General features: G+C 59.6%; 1 protein-coding gene and 1 long non-coding RNA gene across 7 annotated transcripts in view; both read left to right on the top strand.

Annotated features, from left to right (window-relative positions):
* The window catches only part of GRM4 (glutamate metabotropic receptor 4), a 36,618-nt gene extending 16,778 nt beyond the window's left edge, over positions 1-19,840 (top strand). The window contains exons 4-11 of the mRNA XM_064497927.1: positions 2,126-2,261; positions 3,537-3,691; positions 3,960-4,100; positions 8,400-8,600; positions 9,386-9,522; positions 9,921-10,856; positions 16,436-16,682; positions 18,956-19,840. Of these exons, the coding sequence (XP_064353997.1) occupies positions 2,126-2,261; positions 3,537-3,691; positions 3,960-4,100; positions 8,400-8,600; positions 9,386-9,522; positions 9,921-10,856; positions 16,436-16,682; positions 18,956-19,005 (2,003 nt within the window). The 3' untranslated portion in view covers positions 19,006-19,840. The remainder of the gene's footprint in view (positions 1-2,125; positions 2,262-3,536; positions 3,692-3,959; positions 4,101-8,399; positions 8,601-9,385; positions 9,523-9,920; positions 10,857-16,435; positions 16,683-18,955) is intronic.
* A 277-nt stretch (positions 19,841-20,117) lies between these two features.
* Positions 20,118-23,555, top strand: part of LOC112990138 (uncharacterized) — a 71,194-nt gene continuing 67,756 nt past the window's right edge. For 5 of the 6 annotated variants that reach the window (XR_010385239.1, XR_003261002.2, XR_003261001.2 and 2 more), the window contains exon 1: positions 20,118-20,163. This is a non-coding gene — a long non-coding RNA (uncharacterized LOC112990138). Of the gene's footprint in view, positions 20,164-20,389; positions 20,472-23,555 lie in introns of those variants that run through there. The other variant, XR_010385240.1, reaches the window with a different exon arrangement.

The raw sequence follows: 23,555 nt of genomic DNA on the forward strand, positions 1-23,555 counted from the left end.
GTGTTGGCAGCCTTTGCACCTGGCCGGGCGGAGGGAGGTGTTGGGGTGCCTTCAGGGCACCCGGCCCCTCGGAGGACCTGGGCTTGAAACTTTGTTTTGGAGCATGGAGAGCCCCAATTATCTTTAACGAACTGTGGACGTACTGGGCTTGTCCTTGCGAAGGCTCAGGCTTTGTAGGCAGGAGCGCGGGAGCATTTCCCTGCTGCGTGTGGCCTTGCCGGGGGGATTGCTTCCTCAGAGGAGACGGGGGAACGGGGTTGCACCCTTCTCATCGTGCGCTGGCCGTGAGCGAAGGAAGGAGACATCCAAGCTCTTGCAACGCCAGTTGCATCCTCAGCCTTGCAAGCACTTCCCTTCTTGATGCTCCTGCTCGTGGAGCCTGTTCCCGTTCCGTGGAGGAACCTCTTATCCCGGGACCCCCGTGTCCTTCTTTGGAGCAGTTTTCCCCTTGCATCCACCCAGCTTGTTGGGTTTCTTTTCATGCATTTCCCTCCAGCCACCGGCACCCGGCTTTCGGGCGGGCTTGGTGCTTGCTGGCCACGCGCACACCCCGGCCGGGGCTCCCGCGTCCCCTTCGCCCTGCTCCCCGCTCTCCAGCGTTAACGAGATCTTCATTACACGCTAATTGCTCCTATCCCTTTTTTCGTTAGCTCCCTTGTTAGTTTGATTTAACGGAGCTGCCGAGTAACTCGGCCATTTCCGAATTGCCATCGATTTAGTCTCCTTTCTTATTTATTGATGGGGCTGGCTCTTCTGCTCCCCCCCACCTTCGCGCGCGTGCGGGGAGCAAGCCCTTTCCTCGAGAGCTCACCTGGCCTCCCCGGCTTCCCTGCAATATTTATAGTAGTGCTGTGCCCGCCTGCTTTTGCTGGGACCCCCTTTGGGGGCTGTGGCGCAGGCGGGGTTCACGCTAGCCCGGGCACACGTGCGCGTGCCGGGGTGCACCGGGGGCTTTGCAAGGCGCTCGTGTTTGCAAACTGCTGCTTGTGTTGGTTTTGCTCCTGTTATTGCCATGGAAACTGTAATTAAGCTGCAAGGGCTCCTTAGCGGGAGCTGCTGGCGGCTCAGCCGGTGCTGGCCCTGCCGCGGCCCCGGGGCTCGGCGGGGACAAGTGGCGCCGGCGCTGCGGGACGGCCCCGTGCTGCCGGCGCTGCCTCGCTCGCCTGGTCGGTCTGTCCTGCAGTCTGTTTATCCAACTCCCTCCTCTCCATCCATCTGGCTCCCCATATGGGAAACAAACATAAAATTGGCCCAATTTCTTGCTGTAGGGGGGGATCTGTCTTGTTTGGCTGCACCGAGGATGTGATGCAGCTCTGCTGGCGAGCGCAGGCTGCCGTCCCCGCGGTGGCAGCGGGGCAAGGACGGGGCTTTGGGCCATGGCTCTCTCCTGTTCTGCGCCATCCCCGGGTCGTCTGGGCACGCAGGGGCCGCCGGTTCATGGCGTGTCCCTGTCCCGGCCTCGTCCGCTCCTCTCCGGGGCTGCGATCTGGGCGATCTCCCCTGCCACGGAGCCATGTGCTAATTAGCCTGACCTTTGCTTAAGCAGGGCTCTTTCGGTGACAGGCGAGGTATCAGCCGTGTCATTTACTATGCAAATTGAGACCATCAATTACATCCAGAAGGTCTTGCAATGTTTAATTTTCTGTCCCATTTCTTGCTTTCTTTTTTTTTATTGGCATCTGCAAAAACACTGGAGCGGGAAGCCCTGGCTTCCGCAGAGCCGGGTGCTGGGAGCCCCATGGCCGAGCGGTTGCTCCTTCGGTTGGCAGCTCCCCATCGCCCCCGCCCCATCTTTAATTTTAATTAGCTGCTTTTGCAGATGCCCAGTGGCCTGTTTGGGGATCAGCCTGCAAGGCTTTGCCCCGGACGGTCTCCCATGCGCAGGCGTCTTTAGACATGACCACGGCGAAAGAGCCGAAGCCGGAGGCGTCGGTGGTGGGAAGGGGAAGGTGGGGAGAAGGCTCCGGGGTCCGGACGGCTCCGGTGGCACAGGGCCGGGGTGTGAGATCAGGCGAGCTGGGGTGGGCCATAGTCACCCACCGGGGAGCTGGGGCCGTGGGACGGGACCCCGGGGGGCAGCGGGGGAGCCGGGGGGTCTCAGGGCCGGGGCGCTCTCTTCCCGCAGGGGGGGTGTGCGTGGCCCAGTCCGTGAAGATCCCGCGGGAACCCAAGGCGGGAGAGTTCGACAAGATCATCCGCCGCCTCCTGGAGACCTCCCACGCCCGGGCCATCATCATCTTCGCCAACGAAGACGACATCAGGTGCGGAGGAGCGGTGGGGCGGGGGGACGCGCTGCAGGTGCCGAGCCCGGCGCTGGCCGGGACGCGGGACGGCCGCAATGCCCTGGAGCCTGCAGCACCGCGTGGTTGGGTTTGCAATGTGCCGTGGCCGCGTGGGCTCATCCGAGCTGCCAGGAGGAGGAAAAATCCGCTCTGCGTTGGCTTTGGAAGCCCTGCTCCGCGCGGGGACGGAGCTAGCACGGGCCTTGCTGCGCCCCGGCCGGCGGCTGCATCCCGGCCGCGCTCCCAGGCGATGAGCCGCCCCGCGAGCGAAGCACCGTCTCGCAGCTCCCCTTGTTTACGGAGCAGAATGATTCACATAGAATTACCCCTGATTTCCTAAGTATCTAATTTATTAATCAGCAAACATTATGTAAATGTGGGTAAACTGTGATTTTAAATCAGTTTACATCAGATGTGCAAATGCTCCAAGTTTCTTTATTCCCCTTCCTTAATAGAAATGTCTACAAACCTGACATTTAGGCGAGCGTGCGTTGAGAAACGGGGATTTACCTTGCTGTGCAAATGGCAGGCCCCATTAACGGGAGTTTGTAAACATTTACCCATCCAAATAGGATTACGTCCCGTTTCCAGCCGTTTGCGCGCGCTGCGGTAAGCGCGGGTTTAGCCCTTCTGCAGGGGCTGGGCGCGGAGGCTGCAGCCATCCCGCGCGTCGTGCCAGCGCCGGTCGGGGAGCGCACGAGGGTTTCTGTCCCGAAACGCGCCGTGGCACGAGATGTGCAGGGATGGTGTCTGCTCGCTCCTCACTGCAGCTCAGCTGCCCACGGGCACCAGTACAGCCCAGTTTAGCTCCCGCCCGGGTGCTGGCCGGGACGGCTGGCTCTCTCCGGTGGTTTGCCGTGACGATCCGAGCTGCGAGCACGCGCGCGCCCCGCGCTCTCCCGTGCTGCTGCTTCTCCTGCCTGCTGCGGCGTAACCTGATTTTTTCCTAATGGTGGGTAATTAAGGGGGAAATTCAATTACCAGTCAGCACGTATGCAAATAGGGCAGGAGAAGCCGCCTCGGCGCACGGGCCGGGGAGGAGCACGGGTGCTGGAGCCGGGCAGCGCGGGTGCCTACTGAGCACCCAGCGCGCGCCGGGGCTCGGCGGGCAGCGAGGGTTGCTCCAACGGCCTCGTGCCACCGTGCAAGCAGCCCCCAGCCCCTCTGCGGTGGGGAGGGACCCAGAGCCCGTGGCCCGCTCCCCTCCGAGCCCCCCCGGGAGCCCAGCGCCTATCACCGCTGCTCTCTCCGCAGAAGGGTGCTGGAGGCGGCCAAGAGGGCGAACCAGACGGGCCACTTCATCTGGATGGGCTCGGACAGCTGGGGCTCCAAGATCTCCCCGGTCCTGCACCTGGAGGAGGTGGCCGAGGGCTCCGTCACCATCCTGCCCAAGAGGGTGTCCGTCAAAGGTAAAGGGGCCGCGGGCTCGCTCGGCTCCCCTCCGGGTTCGGCGGTCCCCGGCCACGATGTCCCTTTGACCACGGGGTATCCGCTGCTGAAGGCTCGGCTTTCTCCTGCGGGTCCTGCTTTCCCTTGGTGAGAGCTTGGACATCAGCCCACCACGCTCGGGCACCTCTCCGGACCCAGACCCCCCTTCCCTGTTCATTTTTGGGCCCTGCTTTGCTTCTCTCCACCGTCCCGGAGATTCATCCCCTCCGCCCTCTCTTCCCCGGGCAGGTTTCGACCGCTACTTCTCCAGCAGGACGCTGGACAACAACCGCCGGAACATCTGGTTTGCCGAGTTTTGGGAGGAGAACTTCCACTGCAAGCTGAGCCGGCACGCGCTCAAGAAGGGCAGCAGCATCAAGAAGTGCACGAGTAAGGGCCGCCGGCATGCCGGGGGGGCTCGCGGGCGCATTGTGGGGGGTCCACGAGGACGGGGAGCCCAGGGCAGGCGCTGAGAACATTTTGCTTGCTGTCCCCTTACGGCCTCGCGGCTCAGCCAGGCTCATGGCAGCAACATGACATCGAAGTTGGCCCAGGAGCCCAGGAGTTGGCCGAGCGAGGGCACCGGGATGCTCTGGAGAGGGAGGCGGATGCCCCGGCTGCAGCGGCGTTGCCTGCGGTTCGTCGCGAGCCGCGTTGCTGCCGTGCTCCTGCGCGGCTCCGAGCGGGGAGCGGGACGTCCTTGGGCACCTCGGCCCCGGCGGGGCAGGGCGTGTGGTGCCCGCCTTAAGTGACTCTGGGCATCTTTAGCCACTTCCAGCTAAAAGAGGCTTTGCAGGGATTAACACGGTAAACAAAGCAGAGGGAATCTGTCTTGCTGACAGCACGGCTGCCGAGGTGATGGTTGGAGGCTCAAGGAGGTGACATGTTTACGGAGAGATTGCAGAGATTTACTGCCTGCCTGGCACCGGCTGAAGACAGATAACGGCGCGGTGGCTCTCAGACTGCGACGTGGCAGGACTTGGGGACGCTCGCACGTCCCCGTGGCCTGAGGTGCTCCAGTCGCCCTGCAGCGCTGGCTGGCTCGGTGCGGGTGGGAGAAGCGAGAGCGCTTCGTCTGCAAGCGTAAAAACATCCTCCCGATATCAACGGCGCGTACGAGGCCGGGGCCAAAGCCGCAGGGACAGCGGAGGGCTCGTGGGAAAGCTCGCCCGTGCCCCTGCTCGTGCCCATGCCCTCGGGGAGCCGGGAGGCCCTGATCTTTCTGGCTCGCGTCGGGAAATGCATGAGCAGGCCCTGCAAACCACTGATCTCTTCATCTCCGTAGTAATGTAGCGTTTAAACGAGCAATATTTCAGGGCTAGGGTGTTAGGGGAGGCAGCTGAAAGCACGGCATGGCAAATGTCCTAGGAGCTGTCTCTGAATTATCTGTATTTGTCAGCGAATAAATTATCTGCTGAATGTTTGCTTGGCAGATAAGCAGAGAGGGGAAATAGCGCGCGGCTCGAAGGGAGCGCTCTGCCCGTGCAGCGCCGTGCGCTCGCGCTTGGCAAGGTCGTGCGAAGACCCCGCTCAGTGCCGTTTTAGGGTGGGAGCGGAGCTGACCTCCCCCTCGAGCTTCAGGTTTGGGGTGAGCCCCAAATGCCCAGAGCAATGCTGGCTTTGGCTCGCTCTTGCATTGCAAGCGCCCAGAGCCAAGGTCCCGTCGCCGATGGGGACAGGGGTGACGAGGGGCCCGGAGCTCGCTGAGCGTGGGCTCGGGGGCGATGCCCGCTGGTGGCTGCCTTGCCCGGGCCACGCGCGATGGTGGGGCACTCCGGGCTGGGCTGTGAAAACCAGACCTGCTGGCCTGGAGATCTGAGCTCGGAGGAGGAGGAGGATGGGGATACCAGAGGTGGTGAAGCTCAGCCGCCCGGAAGGTGCATTAAACAAACATGTTTTCCGGTGTCCCGGGGCTAGAAACGCTCCCTGGGCCTCCGCGGATGGGCACTGACTTGCTCCGCAGGGAAACGCGGTCGCTCTGCGCAGGCTGGGTTTGGGCGGCGGGAGAAGCCTCCTGCTTCGAGCCCTGCCCAGCCCCGGGCTGGGGACCCGGCGTCCCCCCCGCGCTTTGAAAGGGCGCTGCGAAGATTTTGTTCTCCTTCATCCTCCTTGCTTTCCTTCCTTTTGATTTCCTTTTCCTTTTCGCTTTTTTGTAAAGAAGCTTCTGATTCTTGCAACGTTGAAAATTCAGTCCCGGCGCCTGGCCGGCAGCAGCTGCGGGCCCCGCCGGGGTGTTTGCTCCCCTCCCCGGCGGTGGTCTCGTCTCCCCCCGAGCATCGCGGCGCCGCGTGGGCTGGCGTCTCGGCCGGCTCCCAGCCCGCCCTGCTCTGGTTCAGCCTGGCTGCCTCGAGCGGGCTGCGGAGGATGCTGCCGGCCGCTGCTTCGTTAGCAGTTTGCGCACGCGCCGGTGCAGACGGGGAGGTGCTGGGGTGCCGCGACGGGAGCCGGAGCCGCCACTGGCGCCTGGGTTTGCGGGGCAGCAGGGCGACGGGTTTTTGGGAGAGCTAATTAATGGCCTTCATTTTGCAGGGCTGGGCGTTAACTCTGCTCTGAGACGGGGCTGGGGAAGCCTCGGCCAGACTAGGTCGCTGATAGGTGCGGAGCAGTAACGTGGGCAGCGGAGATGGGGCTTTCATCTGATTTTTTCTTCTCCATCTGCAATTCCTCGTATTCTCTTCCCTCCGTTTTGCTGCGCTCCGGGCTCTTGCTGACGAGTTGGGGCTGCGGGACGGCTCCAGCAGCCATCGGTGGCTCGCGCCGGGCGAGGGGCAGTGGCAGCACCGCGCGCTGGGGGCCTGCCGTCCCCTCGGCGTGCCGTCGGGAGTGATTTTGATTAACTCCTGCCGAAAGCTGAAGCCAGCGATGTGATTGGAATTGATGCTAATCCCTTCTCATCCGCCGCTTGAGGAGATCGCTGTGTCCGTGCTCTGAGTGATGCCTGGGAAGGCTCATCACACACTTGAAAATTAATTATCAGCCCAGTCGAACGACGCATGACCCTGCTATTATAATCAGCAGGGTTACATCCCTTCGGCGGCCCTAATCTGCTGAGGGTTTCGAAGAGATTTATTGTCCCCTCGCCTGCGACATGCCACCGCCGGCCTCAGCTTTCCGATCCGCGCTGCCCCCTCTCCGGGCCGGCCTGGAAAAAGCCGCTGGTCCTGGGAAAGGCACCGGATCAACAGCCCCGGGGCCTCCTGCTCGTCTGCAGCAGCGCCGTCGGCTTGTGCCGCCGCGCCGGGTGAACGAACGGGACCTTTGGGGGGAAAATTGAGTCTTCGCAGCCTGTGATATATCTGCACTTTGTGTCTCGCTTGCTGGTACCAGTGCGGGCTCCAACCCAACTGGGCTCACGGCGATGCTGGGGGCAGCTGCCCGCACACCCCAAACCCGGCCGGCGCCGGGGTGCCCGGGAGCGGTGCTGCCCCGCGGGAGCAGGGGCAGGAGCAGGGGCAGGAGCAGGGGCAGGGGCAGGACCGTCCCCGCGGGCTGAGCGCTGCTGTGAAGGCCGTTACAGCTCCTTTCCTTAATGGGTAATTATCCTGACAAGACAGAGCGGCTTGTCTGCGGGCTGGGAGACGAATGCGTGGCAGGGCCCGAAGTGGAGGGAGAAGATTAATAGCCCTTGTCAATAACGTGGAAGAAAGGATAACTTGACGGGTTTCGCATGAGTAATCTCCACGCAGTCCAAAAGCATTTTTATAACTTTGAAGGATGGGCTATAAATTCACCTCTTTGATATCGTCTTTTCTTGTTGGTCAGTTCACTATCAATTTGCTTTAGCGTCTCGTCAGGCCGGCGCGTCCGCGTTGGGCACGTTTGGCTCTGCGTCCCGGCGCGGGGACCTCTGGCCGCGGGGACGCCTGCCGCTCCTGCCCGGCTCCCAGTGCGGTGCTGGCCACGCGGGCTCGGTGCCTCCCGCGGTCCCTTGGCCTTTTCCTGGTGGCTTCTGAGCCTTTGGCGCATGGTGGAGTTGGGGGAGAGACCTCCTACCTGGGCTTCTCCCCGCGGAAGGAGAATGAGCTGCAATCAGCGCTTGCTTATGCATCCTAAGTCCCCACCTGGGATCAGGAGCATCCGTGCGCGATGGAGCCAGGCTTAATTTTGGACGCCCTTGGCCGGCTCCCCGGGGCGCCTCTGCGGAGGACGAGGGCCTTGCCGGCAGCTCCCCGGGAGCCTCCTTCCCTCCGCCCGGGGCCGCAGCCATCCGTCCTGGCGGGGTGCCCGGCCGCGCCGCAGAGCCGGTGACGGTTGTGTGCGGAGGCCGCGGCTCTCTGACACAGCGTCGCCCCATGGGAGAGGTTTCCTTAGCTGTAATTAACAGCGTGCTACATTAATCGATGTCTCTTGCTAAATGATTAACATGTTTCCAGTCCCATTAAGAGCGGTTATGACAGGAGAGGCAGGCGGCTGCTGCCGGCGATCGGCAGCTCCGTGCAGGATCCTGGAGGCCGGGGCTGGCTGGGGAGGCTGTGCGGGGGTCTGGGGTCAGCGCGGTGGGAGGAGAGCGGAGAGGGAGGAAGGAAGCTTTGAGAACGTGATGGAGGACCTGGAGGGGGTGATGGATGTTGCCTAGATGGTCCCTTGACGTTGCTGATGGAGTGGGAGCTGCCTCGGTGGGTTTGGCTGCAGCCGAAACGTCCCCGCGGGGCGGGAGTGATGGCAGTGCCGCCCGCGGTGTCTTTGCAGACCGGGAGCGCATCGGCCAGGACTCCTCGTACGAGCAGGAGGGCAAGGTCCAGTTCGTCATCGACGCCGTCTACGCCATGGGCCACGCGCTGCACAACATGCACAAGAGCCTGTGTCCCGGCAAGGTGGGGCTCTGCCCCAAGATGGACCCGGTGGACGGCGTGGAGCTGCTCAAATACATCCGCAACGTCAACTTCTCAGGTCTGTCCGTCCCCGGGGTGGCGCGGGCGCTGCTGGGCTGGGCATCCCCGCGTGCTGGGCTCTCCCCTCCTGGCTCTTCCCCGCCGTGTCCTCCTCGCGCCGCGGCGGGCAGAGGCCCCCGGCTGAATCACGCTGCCGTATCCTTGTCTGTCTTCAAATCTCTCCTGGAAACTCATCTTCTCCTCTGCTTTATCTCTTTAATAAACATTTTCTGTCTTGTCCTCCTTATTACTTCCATTTATCTCTTCTCTGCGATCTCCTCTGCAATGTCTTTCTTATTTATTTCCCCCTCTTGCTTGACTTTTCTCTGCTCTCCTTTTATTAGTGTTTATCTGTGCAGTTCACTTGATTTAACTCTAAAGCTGTTTTTTCCCCTTTTGGAAAGAAGCAGCAAAATGGCCGGTGTAAGAGCACTGTGCTGCGCACGCGGCATCGCCGGCGAGCTCTGCTTTGCCGGGAGGGCGGGATGTGCCGGCGTCCTTTGAAACCGGCTTTCCGGGGGCGAGAGGTGCTGGGGCAAGGCAGGGAGGGAGCCGCTGGCCACGTGAGCGTGTCGGTCGTGCTGGGCTCCTCGCGGGCAAGTTGCTGTCCTGCGGCCCGAGGCCATCGGTGGGCTCCCACGGCGGCAGCGCGCTGCCCGTTGCAATTACTCGCAGCCTCGTGCGATCCCATGCGCCGGTGCCGGGATCCCCTGCCCGGGTGAGCCGGCACCTGCCGAGCCACCGGCGCTGCCCCTGCGGCCCCGGGGTTGGCTTTCCTGGGCGCTGAGCCCCCCCGTCCTGCAGGCATCGCGGGGACGCCGGTGACGTTTAACGAGAACGGCGACGCGCCCGGGCGTTACGACATCTACCAGTACCAGATCAGGAACGCCACGGCCGAGTACAAGGTCATCGGGCAGTGGACCGACCACCTCCACCTCAAAGTAAGGCTGGGGGCTGCCTGGGCTCGCGCCCGCGCAGTCCCGGCACGGGGACCGTCCCGCGGCTTTTCCGAGCTTCCCTGGGTTTTCATCCCTCTGCTCTGGCATGAGAGAGGGGCCCCAGTAGGGACTGGAGAGGGGGTATATGGCATTGCCAGCCCGTCTGGGAGCCGAGGAGCCTCTGGACGCGGTAGCCGAGGTCGGGGTGCTGGAGGGGCGGGTGGCCCTCGGGAGCACCTTGTGCTCCGGTCTGCGGTGCCGCACCGCCAGCGCGTGTGTCCGCGTCCCGCGGACGGCAGGGCCTGCCCAGGGCTTGGCCGCGCGACTTTGCAGCCCTAACGAGGGAAGGGGAAGCGGAGTCTGCCGTGGGTGAGCAGGGCTTGTGCTGTCCCGTCCCGCAGCTCGAGAGCATGCAGTGGCCGGGCGGCGGGCGCCAGCTGCCCAGCTCCATCTGCAGCCTGCCCTGCAAGCCGGGCGAGAGGAAGAAGCTGGTGAAGGGCATTCCCTGCTGCTGGCACTGCGAGCGCTGCGACGGCTACCAGTACCAGCTGGACGAGTTTCACTGCAAGCGGTGCCACTTCAACGAGCGGCCCAACGAGAACCACACCAGCTGCACGCCCATCCCCATCATCAAGCTGGAGTGGAGCTCGCCCTGGGCCGTGGTGCCCGTCTTCATCGCCATCGTGGGCATCATAGCCACCCTCTTCGTGGTGGTCACCTTTGTGCGCTACAATGATACGCCCATCGTCAAGGCCTCGGGGCGGGAGCTCAGCTACGTACTGCTGACGGGCATCTTCCTCTGCTACGCCACCACCTTCCTCATGATCGCCGAGCCCGACCTGAGCACTTGCTCCTTGCGCCGCATCTTCCTGGGGCTCGGCATGAGCATCAGCTACGCTGCCCTGCTCACCAAGACCAACCGCATCTACCGCATCTTCGAGCAGGGCAAGAAGTCGGTGAGCGCCCCGCGGTTCATCAGCCCCGCGTCCCAGCTCGTCATCACCTTCAGCCTCATCTCGCTGCAGCTCATTGGCGTCTGCATCTGGTTTATCGTGGACCCGTCCCACTCTGTCATTGATTACGAGGACCAGCGGACTACAAACCCCCACTTTGCCCGGGGCATCCTCAAATGTGACATTTCGGACCTCTCCCTTATCTGTTTGCTTGGGTACAGCATGCTTCTCATGGTCACCTGCACCGTGTATGCTATTAAGACCCGTGGGGTCCCGGAGACCTTTAACGAAGCCAAACCCATTGGGTTCACCATGTACACTACTTGCATTGTGTGGTTAGCCTTCATCCCTATATTTTTTGGGACGTCACAGTCGGCGGAAAAGGTAAGGGAGGGAGGGAGAGGTTTGGCTGATGGCCCCGTGTGCCGGAGGGATGAGGGGCTGAGGTGTCCTAAGCAAGGAGGGATGCTTCTCTGGGCTCCTCCTGGTTTGGGAATCATGGTGGGAAGGGCTGACTTTCAAACCTCTTGCTCTACTGGAAACCAGCACCCACTGCCTGTGACCCTCCACTGTTGCTTTCTCCTCTCCCTTCCTTTGCGTTCTTCCTCACTTTTCCCTTTCTGTCTTTTCTATTTCATTTCCTCTCTCTTTCTCACTCTCTCATTTTTGCTTGTTTTTCTTCCCTCTTGTCCTGCTGCCCCTCTCCAGGGAGCTGGTGGCAGTGGCAGCACAGATCGCTGCTGCTCCTTGTGCGGGCTGGGGGGAGGACGTGTCCCCGGGGCAGCCGGAGACCGTGGGGGCAGATCTGGGCCCTGGTGTCATTTCCGTGCGCAGGGACCGAGGAAGGCGCTTTCCAAGCGCTCTGCGGCTGGACCTCTCACCCCCCATCTGCGGGGGAAAGGGGCCCCGAGCGAGCCCAGCCGGCTCCTTTCCCCGGGCTGAATCGTTGGCGGAGGTGGTAGAGCTGGAGACGCTCTCTGAATTCCCAGCTGGAAACAGGTGGGACAAGGGAGAAGGAACGGGAGGACACAACCCCGGGCGCTCTCCTTCCCTCGCTGGGGCACGCCGCACCTTGTGCCTTCTCGCTCGATTACTGTTTTGCTGCGATTTTAATTAACACCTGTGTGTTTGGCAACGCGGCACCGACGACAAATTCCCCGGCTTGGCCGCGGCAGGGAGGAGGTCCCGACCCTGCAGCAGGGAACCAAGCGGCTCGGTCTCGTGGGGGAGCCGGGACCGGCCGTGGTTCCCACCGCGGCTCTGCACGTGGCGGAGACGAGGACCGGATAATCCCGGGGGCGGCTCTGTGCGGTGCAGCAGCCTGTCTGTCCGCCGTCCTCCCCGTCCGTCAGCTCCCTGGGGGGCTGTCGCGCAGCACGGAGCGGGGTCCCGACGCCGGCACCCCGGGAGCGAGGCCAGCCCAGACGGAGCTTTGCGTTCAAGTGCAAATGAGGGAGAACAAAGAGGGGGGAAAAAATATCTCATGAACGAAACGCAGATCCCCTTCGCCTGCCTGCCAAAAAGGGAACTGTGCTTTTGTCAGATGCGAAGAGCTCGCGCCTGCCAGCGCAGAGCTGCCTGTGACCAGTCGCTCTTGGTGGTGCTTTTCCCGGGAAATCCCTGGCACCGAGGTCCCCGGGCCGGTGGCCACCTGGGTTCCCTCGCCGCACCCCTGGGGCTGGGGTGATTTCCCCCGAGTTTTGTCCCTTGATGCCGAGCGGCCGAAGCCGTGCGTTTTGGAAATGTCTAATGCGAGAGGGCCGGTGGTGACGCGCTGGGAAGGATCAGGAGATCTTTTGCTGTGGACACCAGAGAAGCTTAACTCCTCCTGGAGAGCTGTCTCTGCTCAGAGCATCAAACCACGAGGAGGCCAGCGGAGCCGAGGTCGCCACGTGCAGCTTGAACCTTGGCTCGACCAAAGAAGACGTCGCTACCAAGCCACTCGGCTCTGGCTGCATGTGTGAAGGAGAATTAGAGAAAATAAATGGAGCCTTTCGCAGCATTTCCATTTTGATGAGATGGCAGGGGAGATACTAACAAGAAAGCAGGTTTTTTAAGAAATTATTGCAAAACAAAAGCTCCCTTAAAGCCGCCTTAATGTGCTCGGCATACTGTGGGTAATAAAGATGGAAATGATAATGATTGTAGATTATGCGCAAGGTTGCTCACCTCTTCACTGCAGCTTGTCATGGGATAATTTAGGGCTGCCGAAAGCTGGCTGTCAAGTAGCAATTCGACAATAGGCTGCGCCTCACTTCGGGGGCTTGTAATGTGCAGGGCTTCTCTGTTATTAGGCTGCTAACAAGCTGATTAGAGGCAGAAAAAGTGATGTTCCCAACTCCCTTTGGATGCAGCTCTCTCTTCTCCAAGGCTGCTGCTGCCGTGGCATCTGCTGAGCCATCTCAGGAGGGTTTTGCAGTGTTTTGTCCCTGGGGGTGGTCAGGCTGGCTCGGTCCCCGGAGGTGCCGCCAGGATACGGATGTGCTGAGCGGCTCCGGCCAAGCTGTCGGCAGCCGGCGTGAAGGGAGATGGATGTTTTCGTAGGGGCACTTGGGGTTGGGGGCTCGGTGCTTCCTGTCCGTTGCTTTAGCTGCGGTTTTGCAGCTCGGGGAGCTGCGGTTTTGCAGGCTGCAGCTCGTAGCAGGTCCTTGGGGTGAAACACAGGCGTCAGCCCTGGCATCGCCCCGCAGCAACGCCGGTGTCCCCCGGGATGCTCAGCAGCGTGGCCCCAGGCGACCGCTGGAAGGGGCGCCCCGTTTTTCACCCATGTTCCCGCCGGGACATGGGCCGTGCCGGGCTCTGGTGGAGGACACACACCCAGGGAAGAAAGGCCAGGAGTGTTTGCCAGGCGGCCGTTGTCCTGTTGAGCACGTTGGGAGTTTTGCTCGTGCCCTATGGATGCCACAGCTACGCCAGGCTCTGGACCCAGCCGAGGCCTTATTGCTTCCTCCTGAAGGAGTCGGATAAAAAAAAAATCTCAATTTTTATTTTATTTCCCTTTACCTCGTGCCTACAACTTTGCATGGAGGTGGCATATTATTATAACAAGTCCCCCAAGCCCTTTCTCAAAAGAACCTCTTATCCCTGCCGATCCCCGGGGATTACAGAAATAGCAGGAACAGAGGATCTAAAGAAAGAGACAATTTCCTGCACCGATAAGGCGGCAGCTGAACAGTGGTGTCATTGTCTGGTTCCCTGTTTATCGCATTTGCGCTTGGAGAGGGAAAGGGGGAGAGGGGAAGCAATGAGAAGGAGCGGCCAGTGGTTTCTTTTGCAGGACTGAAGAAAGGATGAGCGGGTTCTCCCTTCCCTGGCACCCGCCGCGGTGCAAAATGCCGAACAGCTGGATTTAGGGGGGGATTTGCGGGGTGCACGTCCCAGCCCTTGCCGTCCGCCCCGGGCTCGCCTCCGTTTCCCGACGAAAGCGCCGGAGTCGCTGCTGCGCAGAGCGGCTCGCTCAGCCTCCCGCCATGCCCGCGTCGCTGCTTGATTGCCAATTAATGCTAAACCCCGGGACAGCTGCCTGCGCCGTGGCTTTTAATGCTAATTTAGCGCTGGCAAAATGGCGAGTGAATGAAGAGCCGGCGCCGCCGCTTTGCGGTTGTCCTCTGGCTGCTGCCGCTGAGCGCCGATCTCCAGCCTCGCCGGGAGCCTCGCGGGATGGGCGCGCGCTCCGCTTCGGCGCCGTCGGAGGCTTCCTCGGTGCTTGGGAGCCCCGCTGAGCTCTTCTCGGGGCACCGCGGCTCCCCGCTCGCTGCATGCCTGGGGCTGGGCACGGTGCCGTGGGGCAGGACGCGGCGGTGGCCGGGGGCTCCTTGGCCTTTGGGACTTGCGCTGCATCGTTTAGGAGCACCGAATGCGGCATCGTCATCCGGAGCCGGGAACAGGCTGGATTCCGTGATTACACGCATGGAGCAGCAGCTGCTGTTGAACTGGGGGCTGTAACTTCTCCTAAAGCTGCAGGTCCCCGCTCGCACCTCGGATGGCTCTAGAGGAAGCTGAAGTATCATCAGCAGAGGAGCAAAGTGGGGTCCTGGATTGGAAACCAGCTAAGAGAGTGGGAACAAAAATTGTCATAAATGGTCATTTTTTCAATGTGGCAAGAGGTTAACTGCAGAGCACTTCAAGCACTTGGTGTTTCAACTCCGGGCTAAAAATATTTCTCTTTGTGCTGAAAAGGGGCCTTGCTGCACCGCTATTGCGGTTAGCGCAGGCTGCAGAAAATTGGGCTGTTTCCCAGGGCCCTGGTGAAGGCGGGTGAACGCAGCCCACACCGGGAGGTGGCTGGAGGGGAGCACGTGCCCGGGTGCTGGGTGCTGGAGCCGAGTCTTGATTGAGCCAGGGAGACTGGTGGGGAGAGACCTGGGCCACGGCCGGCACTCGGTGCAAGTCTTTGCTCGAGGCCAGAAGAGCAGCAAGCTTTCTCTGGGGTGGGTTTGGATTTGGTGAATGGGTCATTAGGGTGAAGGCAGCTGTGGTGGCCCCGTGAGACACCCCAAAAAAAGCTGCAAGCATTGAAGGAGGGCTGAGAGACCGGGAGAGCCTGTGGCTGGTGCTGGCCGGGCTCACAGCACAAGAAGCCCCAGCGTGGTGCCAGGGCACGGAGACCCGAGCCAGGCGTGCTGGGAAGCGTGCGTGGAAGCTGCCGTGTCTGCCCTCCAGCTCAGCTGGTCTCCCTCTTTGCAGCAACGCCTCTGAGTCTCAAATTATGGGTGGGAGTCGCTGCAGAGGCAGGAGATATGGAAATTGCTGATTGTAAAGTGAGTCTCCTTTGAACGGCACCCACAGCAGACGCATGTGCTTGGCTTTTGTTCTTGGTCACCTTTTTGCTCTGTTGATGCCAGAAAATGAGGCCCTCGACTTCAACACGTGCAGCCGGGGTGGTGGGTCCTGGTCCTCACCAAGCCGTGAGCGCTGGGCATGCTTTCCTCTGGCCAGAACATGGTGGCAGCTGTTAACCACTGCCTTGAGGCTCCGCTTGCTCTTGGGGACCCTCGGCTGGGTCCTGCCACCCTTGCTCAGTGCTAAACCCCACATGTGAAACAACTGCAGAAGAACCCCTGGACGCTGTGCTGTGGCTGAGCCCTGGGATAAAGTTCAGAAACTGTCTTAAGCCTCTTCCTAAAACCTTGTCAGCAATATGTAGAACAGCCCTCACATGTGAGCACAGCCGGAAAAAACCCAGTGCATGCGCTGGCTCAGCCAGGAAAGGCCCAACACGTGAGCCGAGGATGCTGGAGAAGACAGCAGTAGGCAGAGACCTGTGCCGGGAGAGGGATGCTCATGGAGCAGAGATGCTCACGGAGCGGGGATGCTGGCGGAGGAGCTTGCCAGCCTGGCCTCCTGCGCTGCTTTGGGCCGAGAGGTGGGGAACGGGAGGACAGAGGGGGTCTCTTCACCTCCCATGGCCACCTGACTGAGATGCCCCCGGCTTGCGAGAAGCCTGCCAAACGCTTTCCACAGAAAAATGGATTATTCTGCAGTCAGATTAATGGGCTTTCACTTTGCAAAACATCTGTCACTGTTAGTCCTGGACAGTGAGCGTGAAATTAGTTTTGACTGCAGAAAGGCGATGTCGGTGTGTAATATGTGACTTACATGACAACGGCCCAGGGAGCCAGCCGGGGAATGGGAATTACCTGTTGAAGGGAGCTGGGGGAGCACTGGGCGCACGGGGCCGGGCCGTGTGGTTGGGTTTCCCTGCCGTGCCCATCACCGTGGCGTCAGAGCTCCCTGCCCTGAGGCTGAGGGTGCTGCCTATCAGCGCACAGGGGTGTTGGGTGAGGAGAGAGGGAGCACGAAGAGGGTGCCGGGGGCTCTGTTGCTGTCAAGCTGATGCTTTTAAGCTGCCGTGCTGGCAGGTCACCATAAGAGCCTGCGTCGGGGCTGCGGTGGGTGGTGGAGGCTGCCGTGGCTCCTGCAGAGCTGTGGTGGCTCTGAGCTCGTGCCCTTGTGTCTTGCAGATGTACATCCAGACCACGACGCTCACCATCTCGGTGAGTCTGAGTGCCTCGGTGTCCCTGGGCATGCTCTACATGCCCAAGGTGTACATCATCCTCTTCCACCCGGAGCAGAACGTCCCCAAGCGCAAGCGGAGCCTCAAGGCGGTGGTGACAGCTGCCACCATGTCCAACAAGTTCTCTCAGAAGGGAGGTTTCCGCCCCAATGGAGAAGCCAAATCGGAGCTGTGCGAAAACCTGGAAACGCAAGGTAACGCGGCTCACGGCAGGGTGGGGGGAGCTGGTCCTGCTGCGGCGTGGGGACACTGCGCCGGGGAGCCTGCAGCCTTTGCTGGTGGGACATCGCTGTGTGTCCTACAGCTGGATGGGCACAGGCATCTCTGTGCCTGCACCGGGGATGTGCTAGGGGGCCAAATAAAGGATCTTGTGGTGGCTCTCACTCCTTTCTGTCCGGCGTAGCATCCTGAGCTGACTGCAGATCTCCCCGTTCATTAACTTATCCCCTCTCAAGAAGCACCGTTTCCATCACTGCAGCCACATGGGTGACATGGGATGTGTCCTGCCTCCTTGCGATCTGCATCGCTCCTCGTGCTCCCGTCCCCTCCGCAGGCCCGTTCGTCCTGCCCCACGGAAGCAGCTGTTGGCCGGCTGCCGTGGGAAATCCATGGAGATGTGTCCCCGCGGCACCAGATGCCTGCTGGGGATGCATGGAGATCTGCTGCGTCGCGACACATACCAGAAGGCTCTTAATGGCAGACCAGCCTGGGGATCAGCCGTGTCTCTCCTTGGCCATTTCAAAGAGGCTTCCAGCAAGGGCAAGGCAGGCGGCTGCATGGAGCTGCCCCGGGAAGGCTGTGACGTGGCTGGTGGAGAAAGGAGGTGTTTGCTGTGCCTCTGCGTGGGCTGTTCCCCGGGGGCCAGGCCGGAGCGAGGGCTGAGCATTGACGTCACTGGGACGGAGCCGCTGGTCTCCCGTGGGAAGCAAGGCCGCACGGCCAGGCACGGGGGCTTGGGAAAGCCAGGGAAAGTGAGTGCAAGTGTGCTTTACTTCGGGGTTTCCAAAAATAGAGCCTTGCGGGAGGAAGGAACGGCTGGAGCCCGTGCTGCTGGGGTGCTTTGAGAAGGGAAATCCCATTTGTGCTCCATCTGCAGAAACACAGACGTTTCCTGTGCGCCACCAACGCTGCTGGGTCTCAGCACCGGTGGGATTGAGACCAAACGGCATTCACATGAAAAACCGTGATTTCCTTTGTAATCCAGCGCTCCCTGTCTTTCCAGTCGGAGCTATTTAATATCTCTTGACACCTCGGTAGTCACCCATCTATCTGCCGCTCCCTGAGCAATGGCTCTCGCTGGCTGTAAGCTCTGCGTGCGACGTCTCTCCGTAGGCAGTCTCGCTGCCTGATTGACTCTTTGATCTGCCCGTCTGCGTCACGAAGGGCAGCGGCCCCGGCAGCCCCTTGCCGCCCGTGCTGGAGGCAGCTTTCATCAGCTGGTATTGGAGATCGCTGCGGTCTGCGGCTCCTGCCCCGATTTAGGGCAGGTCGTGGTCCTTCCACCCCATTTTGTCCATGCAAGAGATGCTCCCCGAGAGGCCCGGGGTATCTGCGGGTGCTGCCCAGCAGGAGGGACTTGCCAGCAAGCACCTTGTCCAGGACCTGGACCAGAATCATTCCCATGCACCGGCTGCTGCGTCGAGCATCCTTCCTCCCGGGAGCACCATTTGTGTGTGCCGCGCTGGGGACAGGGCAGGGAGCTGGTCACAGTGTTAAAGCCGCGGGCAGGAGGGACGGTGGCATTGTCAGTGCAGGACACAGGGGCTGTTTGTCACTCTGCCGTTGGCAGGTAACGCGTCTTTGAATACACAACGGAATAAATAATTTGTAGGGCTTTGATAGGGGCAGATTGGCTATGAAAACGCTGCAGCTAACAAATAGCTCTGTCAGCTCTAATTTCTTGGTGCCCGTCTAATTGCTAGCTGGGAATATCAGTCTGAAACCCTCAGCGAGGTTCCCGTGTCCGGGAGGCGCCGGGCCGGAGGGAGGGCGCTGGGCAGGAGAGCCGCGGGATGTCCCCCAGGCCACGGCACGTGGCCCTGCGGCGCGGGGGTCTCTGCAGAGCACCGGCCCGCCGAAGCGCCGCTGCCAGCCAGGGCGTTGCAGGCAGCTGCTAAAAGCCGGTGACGTGCAGCAGCTCCGGAGCCCGAAGGCAGCGGCACAGCCCTGCGGGGAGCAGGGGGATTTATCGCTCTCCGGCGTTTTCCTGGCTCCGGGCCTTGCTGCATCTGCCCTGGTGCGTGTCGCAGACGCGTGGCGATTTCGGAGCTGTCGCTTCCTCCTCTCCTTGTGTCCTCGACCCCGTCCCCAGGGCTGGTGCCTCTGGGGAGGTGGGAGGTGGCCCCGGGTTTGCAGACGGGACCCTGACCCAGCCCCACGCCACGTCCCCCGGTGCAACGGGTGCAGGACCGCCGGACGGGAGCTGGGAGAGGAGGGCGATGCATGTGAGGTCTGTCTGTCTTTCCAGCACTGGCTACCAAACAGACCTACGTCAGCTATAGCAACCATGCGATTTAACTGCAGCGGTCGCAACCGCCTGGCGCAGGGGAGGCTGCGGGGCCGTGGAGCAGGAGGGAGCGGCGTGGCATCGCCCGTGGCGCGACGCTGGAGGGGGAGCCGGACGGGACGGGACGGTGGCGGCGGGGTCCTTCCCGGCCGGGCCGTTGGGCAGAGCTCCTTGGGAAGATGGCGATTAACAGCAGCAAAAAAATAAAATGAAAAGAAACAATAAAAAACACCACACCGACCACCTGACCACCGTGACCGTGCATGCCTCCGCACGGAGGAAGAGGAGCAGTGAGCGGGGGGCGGGAGGGGCGTATCGCGGAGAAGAGGTGACGGACTTTGGGGTTTTGTTTCTGTATCTTGGCAAAAAAAAAACCAACCCTGAGACCCAACATTTTCCCTTTTCTGGAATTTGTGAGATTGTTTGTGGTTGTGCAGAACCTTCCGTTTTCTCTTTCTTTTCTTTTTTTTAATCCTTTTCCATTTTCTTTTGTTCCCATCTTCCTCCCCCCACCCCTTCACTCACTCTCCTTTATCCTACCAAATTCTATATGTTGCAAAAAGGAAAAATAAATAAAAATAAATAAAATTTAAATAAAAACAGACAACAAAATAAAGTAAAATACAACCTAGACTGTGTTCAAAGTGCTGATTTCTATAGGTGGTTAATTAATGTATGTGATGACCATATGGATTGAAATATGTCTGCTTTATGTACTGACCAGTCAAAAAACAAAAACACACAAAAAAAGTTCAGTGCCTGGATGTTTATGAATTATTCGATGACTGTGTAGAGCATGATCATTTTTATACGAGGAGATTTCTAATAAAAGACCATGGTTTTGCACTCGGCGTTTGTTGTCCCTTGGTGCCTGGTGGTTGCCGGCTCCGGAGGTGCCGCGGTTTGGGCCGATGCCTCTCGTTCGCTCCTCCCCAGCGTGTGCAGGTGCGAGTTGGGGCTGGAGCAGGGCAGGGAGCAAGGGGCTTCCCAGGTTTTCTCCATTTGTTCCCCCTTCACAGCCAGGCCCGGCCCCACCTGCCCATCATGACACACCCAGGTTATTTAGGGAGTCTTCCCTGTGCAGAGCAGTTCTGCCTTCCCTCTGGGGAGGAGGGTGCCTGCCTGGTGCTCCAGCCTGCTCCTTGGGATAGCACAGCCTGCTCTACCAGGTACGGGGTTGTTCAGTGAGGTCTTGGTCTGGTTTGGCCTGTTTTTGGGTAGGGAGGGAGGGAGGGTTGTATGGTTACTGCTGGTGTCTCTGTCCCTGGGCTCTGGGAAAGACCCTCTGGAGGGGGGTGGCTCTGCTTGTTAGCTATGAAGAGAGGAGAAGATGGTTGAAATCTACCTTTCTGCTGGGGAAGAGGAGCTCTCTCTTGGCTGGGCAGGGAAAGGCTCTGCTCCCTGCACTGGAGAGGTGGCCTGGATCCAGCTGGGGCTCCAGCAGGACACTGCTGCCATGTTCCTGCAGCCCTTTGGGGTAGGTCGATGCTTTGCAGGAGTGTCAAAGCTGGCTGTGGTGTCCCAGCCTCATGGATAGAGATGCTGGGTGCCTTCCCATCCCTTTCTGCATGTTCCTCCCAGCTCAGAGGTCTCCATATGTCCCCCTGCCTCTGTCTGTATGAAGTTACCCCAGAGATAAGTGTGTGCCTGTTCCTGTTTGCAGGTTAACTCAGGTTCTCAGCTCTGCTCCCTGCTCGCTCCTGTGGGTCGGGGGGCTGCGTGCTCTGGGGAGGGGAGGCCTCTGTGCTGCTTGCTTCAGGCATCAATCAAAATGAGAAGGGAAAAGTGACTGTTCCCTGCCAGCATAGAGAGGACAGAGTGGGGCTTGAAGGCAGGAATTAAAAAAGGAGGAGGGAGGGGGGGGAAAAAAAGGTAATGAAAAGCTTGAAACTTCGATAAGATCGCACTTGTCAAAAGAACTTCTCGGGAGAAAAAACTGCTTCGTTCCCACTGCATCCATCACTGTCTGATCGGATGGTGAAATGCTGCCTGGTTCAGAGGGCTCCCAGAAAACCCAGGTTGATATCTCCAGTGCTGTTTCTAGCTTTGAGTTACTGCTCTAAGTGTTTACAAGCAGCTTTACCCCCTAAACTGCCTGGTGCTGATTCCACTTTAATCAACCGTCCCTCCCCTCGCAGTGTGTATGGGGAGGGCTGCTCTGAGCCCCCCAGAGAGGCTGTGACTGGGGATGAGCGTGCTGCCACGGAGTGGCTTTTCCAGACTTACCTGTCTGCTGGTGGTCCAAGGTGGCTTACAGGGCACGGTGCCGAGAGGCCGGGGCCAGCCGGGTGCTGGAAAGAGGAGAGACGTGGGAGCAAGGCAGTCTCCCCGTGTCGGTGCTCTCCTCGTGCAGGATGCAGAGAGCTGGGCTGCTCTAACTGCTGAGCTTCAGTAGCTGAATGAGCTATTTTTCCGTGTGCCCATATTTCTTTGAGGTGTTGCCCTGTGTCTCTTTTGTTCTAAAACATTTCTATCTTCAAACTGCTTGCTGACGAACGCAGCCAGCCCTGGCACGTGTTGGATCAGCCGCTTGGCGTTTGGGCTGTGCTGCTGCGTGGTGTTATAGCGGAAAGGTGCGCGCAAGCGAGAGTCGCGCTAACCCTGTGCTCGGCTGCTTGACGATGCCCGACAGCCACAAATGCCATCGCTTGGTGGAGGGAACGGTGAGATCTGGGCTCCCGTGGCCAGGAAGGCGCATTTGACACTTGCTTGGTCTCCAGTGAGAAGTTGCTCAGCCAAATTTTGAAGGCAGTTTCAAAGAAATTCGTGTTCCCCTCTTTCATCAGGCCCTATTTAAACACAATAGCTATCCTGATTTCTCGATGGATCTGGTGGAGTGTTAAATCAAGAGAGTCCTCATGTGGGTACTTATTTTGGTGTAAGTGTGCTTTACAGTGATTCAGTTTTATTCCTTACAGACTTCAGCTTAAATGATATAAAGATGCTCTTAAACAGATATGCAAAATATTTGCACAAAGCCAACCTCACTGGTCTTGAAACAATTTTAATTGGCCCCATTTTTATCAGCTAAACCCTACACTCACTGGCACTGTTCCTTGTCGCTGCTAAATAGGCCTGCGTCCTTCCTGGAGCCGGGCGCGTTTCAGTGGCGGATGCAGTGACCTCTGAGCACGGCTGGTTAATTTTATACGGTGTTTCATAATACAGTGCTCTTTAATTCCAGACACTTATTCGATTATGAAAGGTAATTAAAAGAGAGCCGTCTATTAGCAATGGAGATGGATGTTGAACGACGCAGATCAAGGCAGGCTCTGGTGCCGATATCTGCAGAGCAGCGGTGGCCGCTGCTGCGACAGTTTTGGGAGCTAGTTACTGTCTGTTAGGACTGGGGTGCGACTTTGCTAATGTTTTTGAGGGCAATTCTGCTGGTTGTGGCTGAGCAGAAGAGTAGAGGAGATGCTGTTTGATTTGATGGGTGGAAGCGAGCTTTTGGTACTTTGTGTGTGTATATATATGTATATATAACTTTTTAAACAAGACTCCTGTGCTGCTGTTTCTCCTCCTCATGTCCCTTGCAGCTTGAAAGCACTTGTCTGATTTCTCCCTTATTTCTGTGAAGGGTCATTGTGTTAAAATGACAGTAATTGCCCAAGATCCCTAAATGGTTGGCTTGTGTGTTTTTTAAGGTCTTCTGGGAAGCTGAGATGTGGGATGACAAACCAGGGATCTTGCTGTCTCCCAGATTCCCCTCCTTGACCTTTCCATTGGCCCTGGCTCCCCAACTCTCCAGCTCCCGGTCTCCAGGGACGAGCGGGTGCTCTCTGGGTTCTCCTGCTCCCCTTCCTGCAGCACGGCCCTTGGTGGATCCCGAAGGCTGTAGTTGGGTGCCGTGTGTGCGTGCGCTCATCTATCGAAGCCTGCGCGGAGAGGCAGCAGCGTGGAGCCTATCATTAACTCTGCTCTGTGAGAGGCAAATTACAGACTTTAGCGACACAATTAGGCCAACTCTATAGGAAATGGAAAAACAAAATCATTTCTCTGCAAACTCTTAAAATCTCCCCCACCCCATCGGCCCTTGCTCCTCCATAGCACCGATTCAGGTGGAATCACTGCAGCTCCTCTCCCCCCACCACCTAGGGCTGGAGACCCCCCGTCAAAGCTGTGGCAGACCTCCTTGGTAAGCGAACCTGGAGGAAGGGGATGGAAAGAGCTGGACTGGAGCAGAAAGGCAGCAGAGGCAGCACAATGGCTTGCCCGTTGCTCTGAGGCAGGTCTTCACCTGGTTCCTCTCCCAAGGAATTGCAGAGTCCCAGTTTGGCGCTGGGAGATCCAAGCACAGCTTGGAGCAAGGTGTGACTTGCATTGGCAGCAGGAGACAGCGAAGGCTGTGGCAGCCGTTGTGGTTCACTACGTGGTGGGAGGCAGCTCTGCAGCAAGCAGGTTAAGCTAATCTCTGCGCTAGGAAGTCTTTCTCCCAAAGAGAGTAGTTGCCAACCAGAACTTTTGTCCTGGAGCACTGGGCCCTTGTAGAGCCACTGGGAGCTTTGAAGGTGCAAATGGAGACCTTGAGCTTGACTTTCCTGGGCTGTGGGAAGCTGGT

This window comes from Dromaius novaehollandiae, chromosome 27 (assembly GCF_036370855.1).
Source record: "Dromaius novaehollandiae isolate bDroNov1 chromosome 27, bDroNov1.hap1, whole genome shotgun sequence".
NCBI lineage: Eukaryota > Metazoa > Chordata > Aves > Casuariiformes > Dromaiidae > Dromaius > Dromaius novaehollandiae.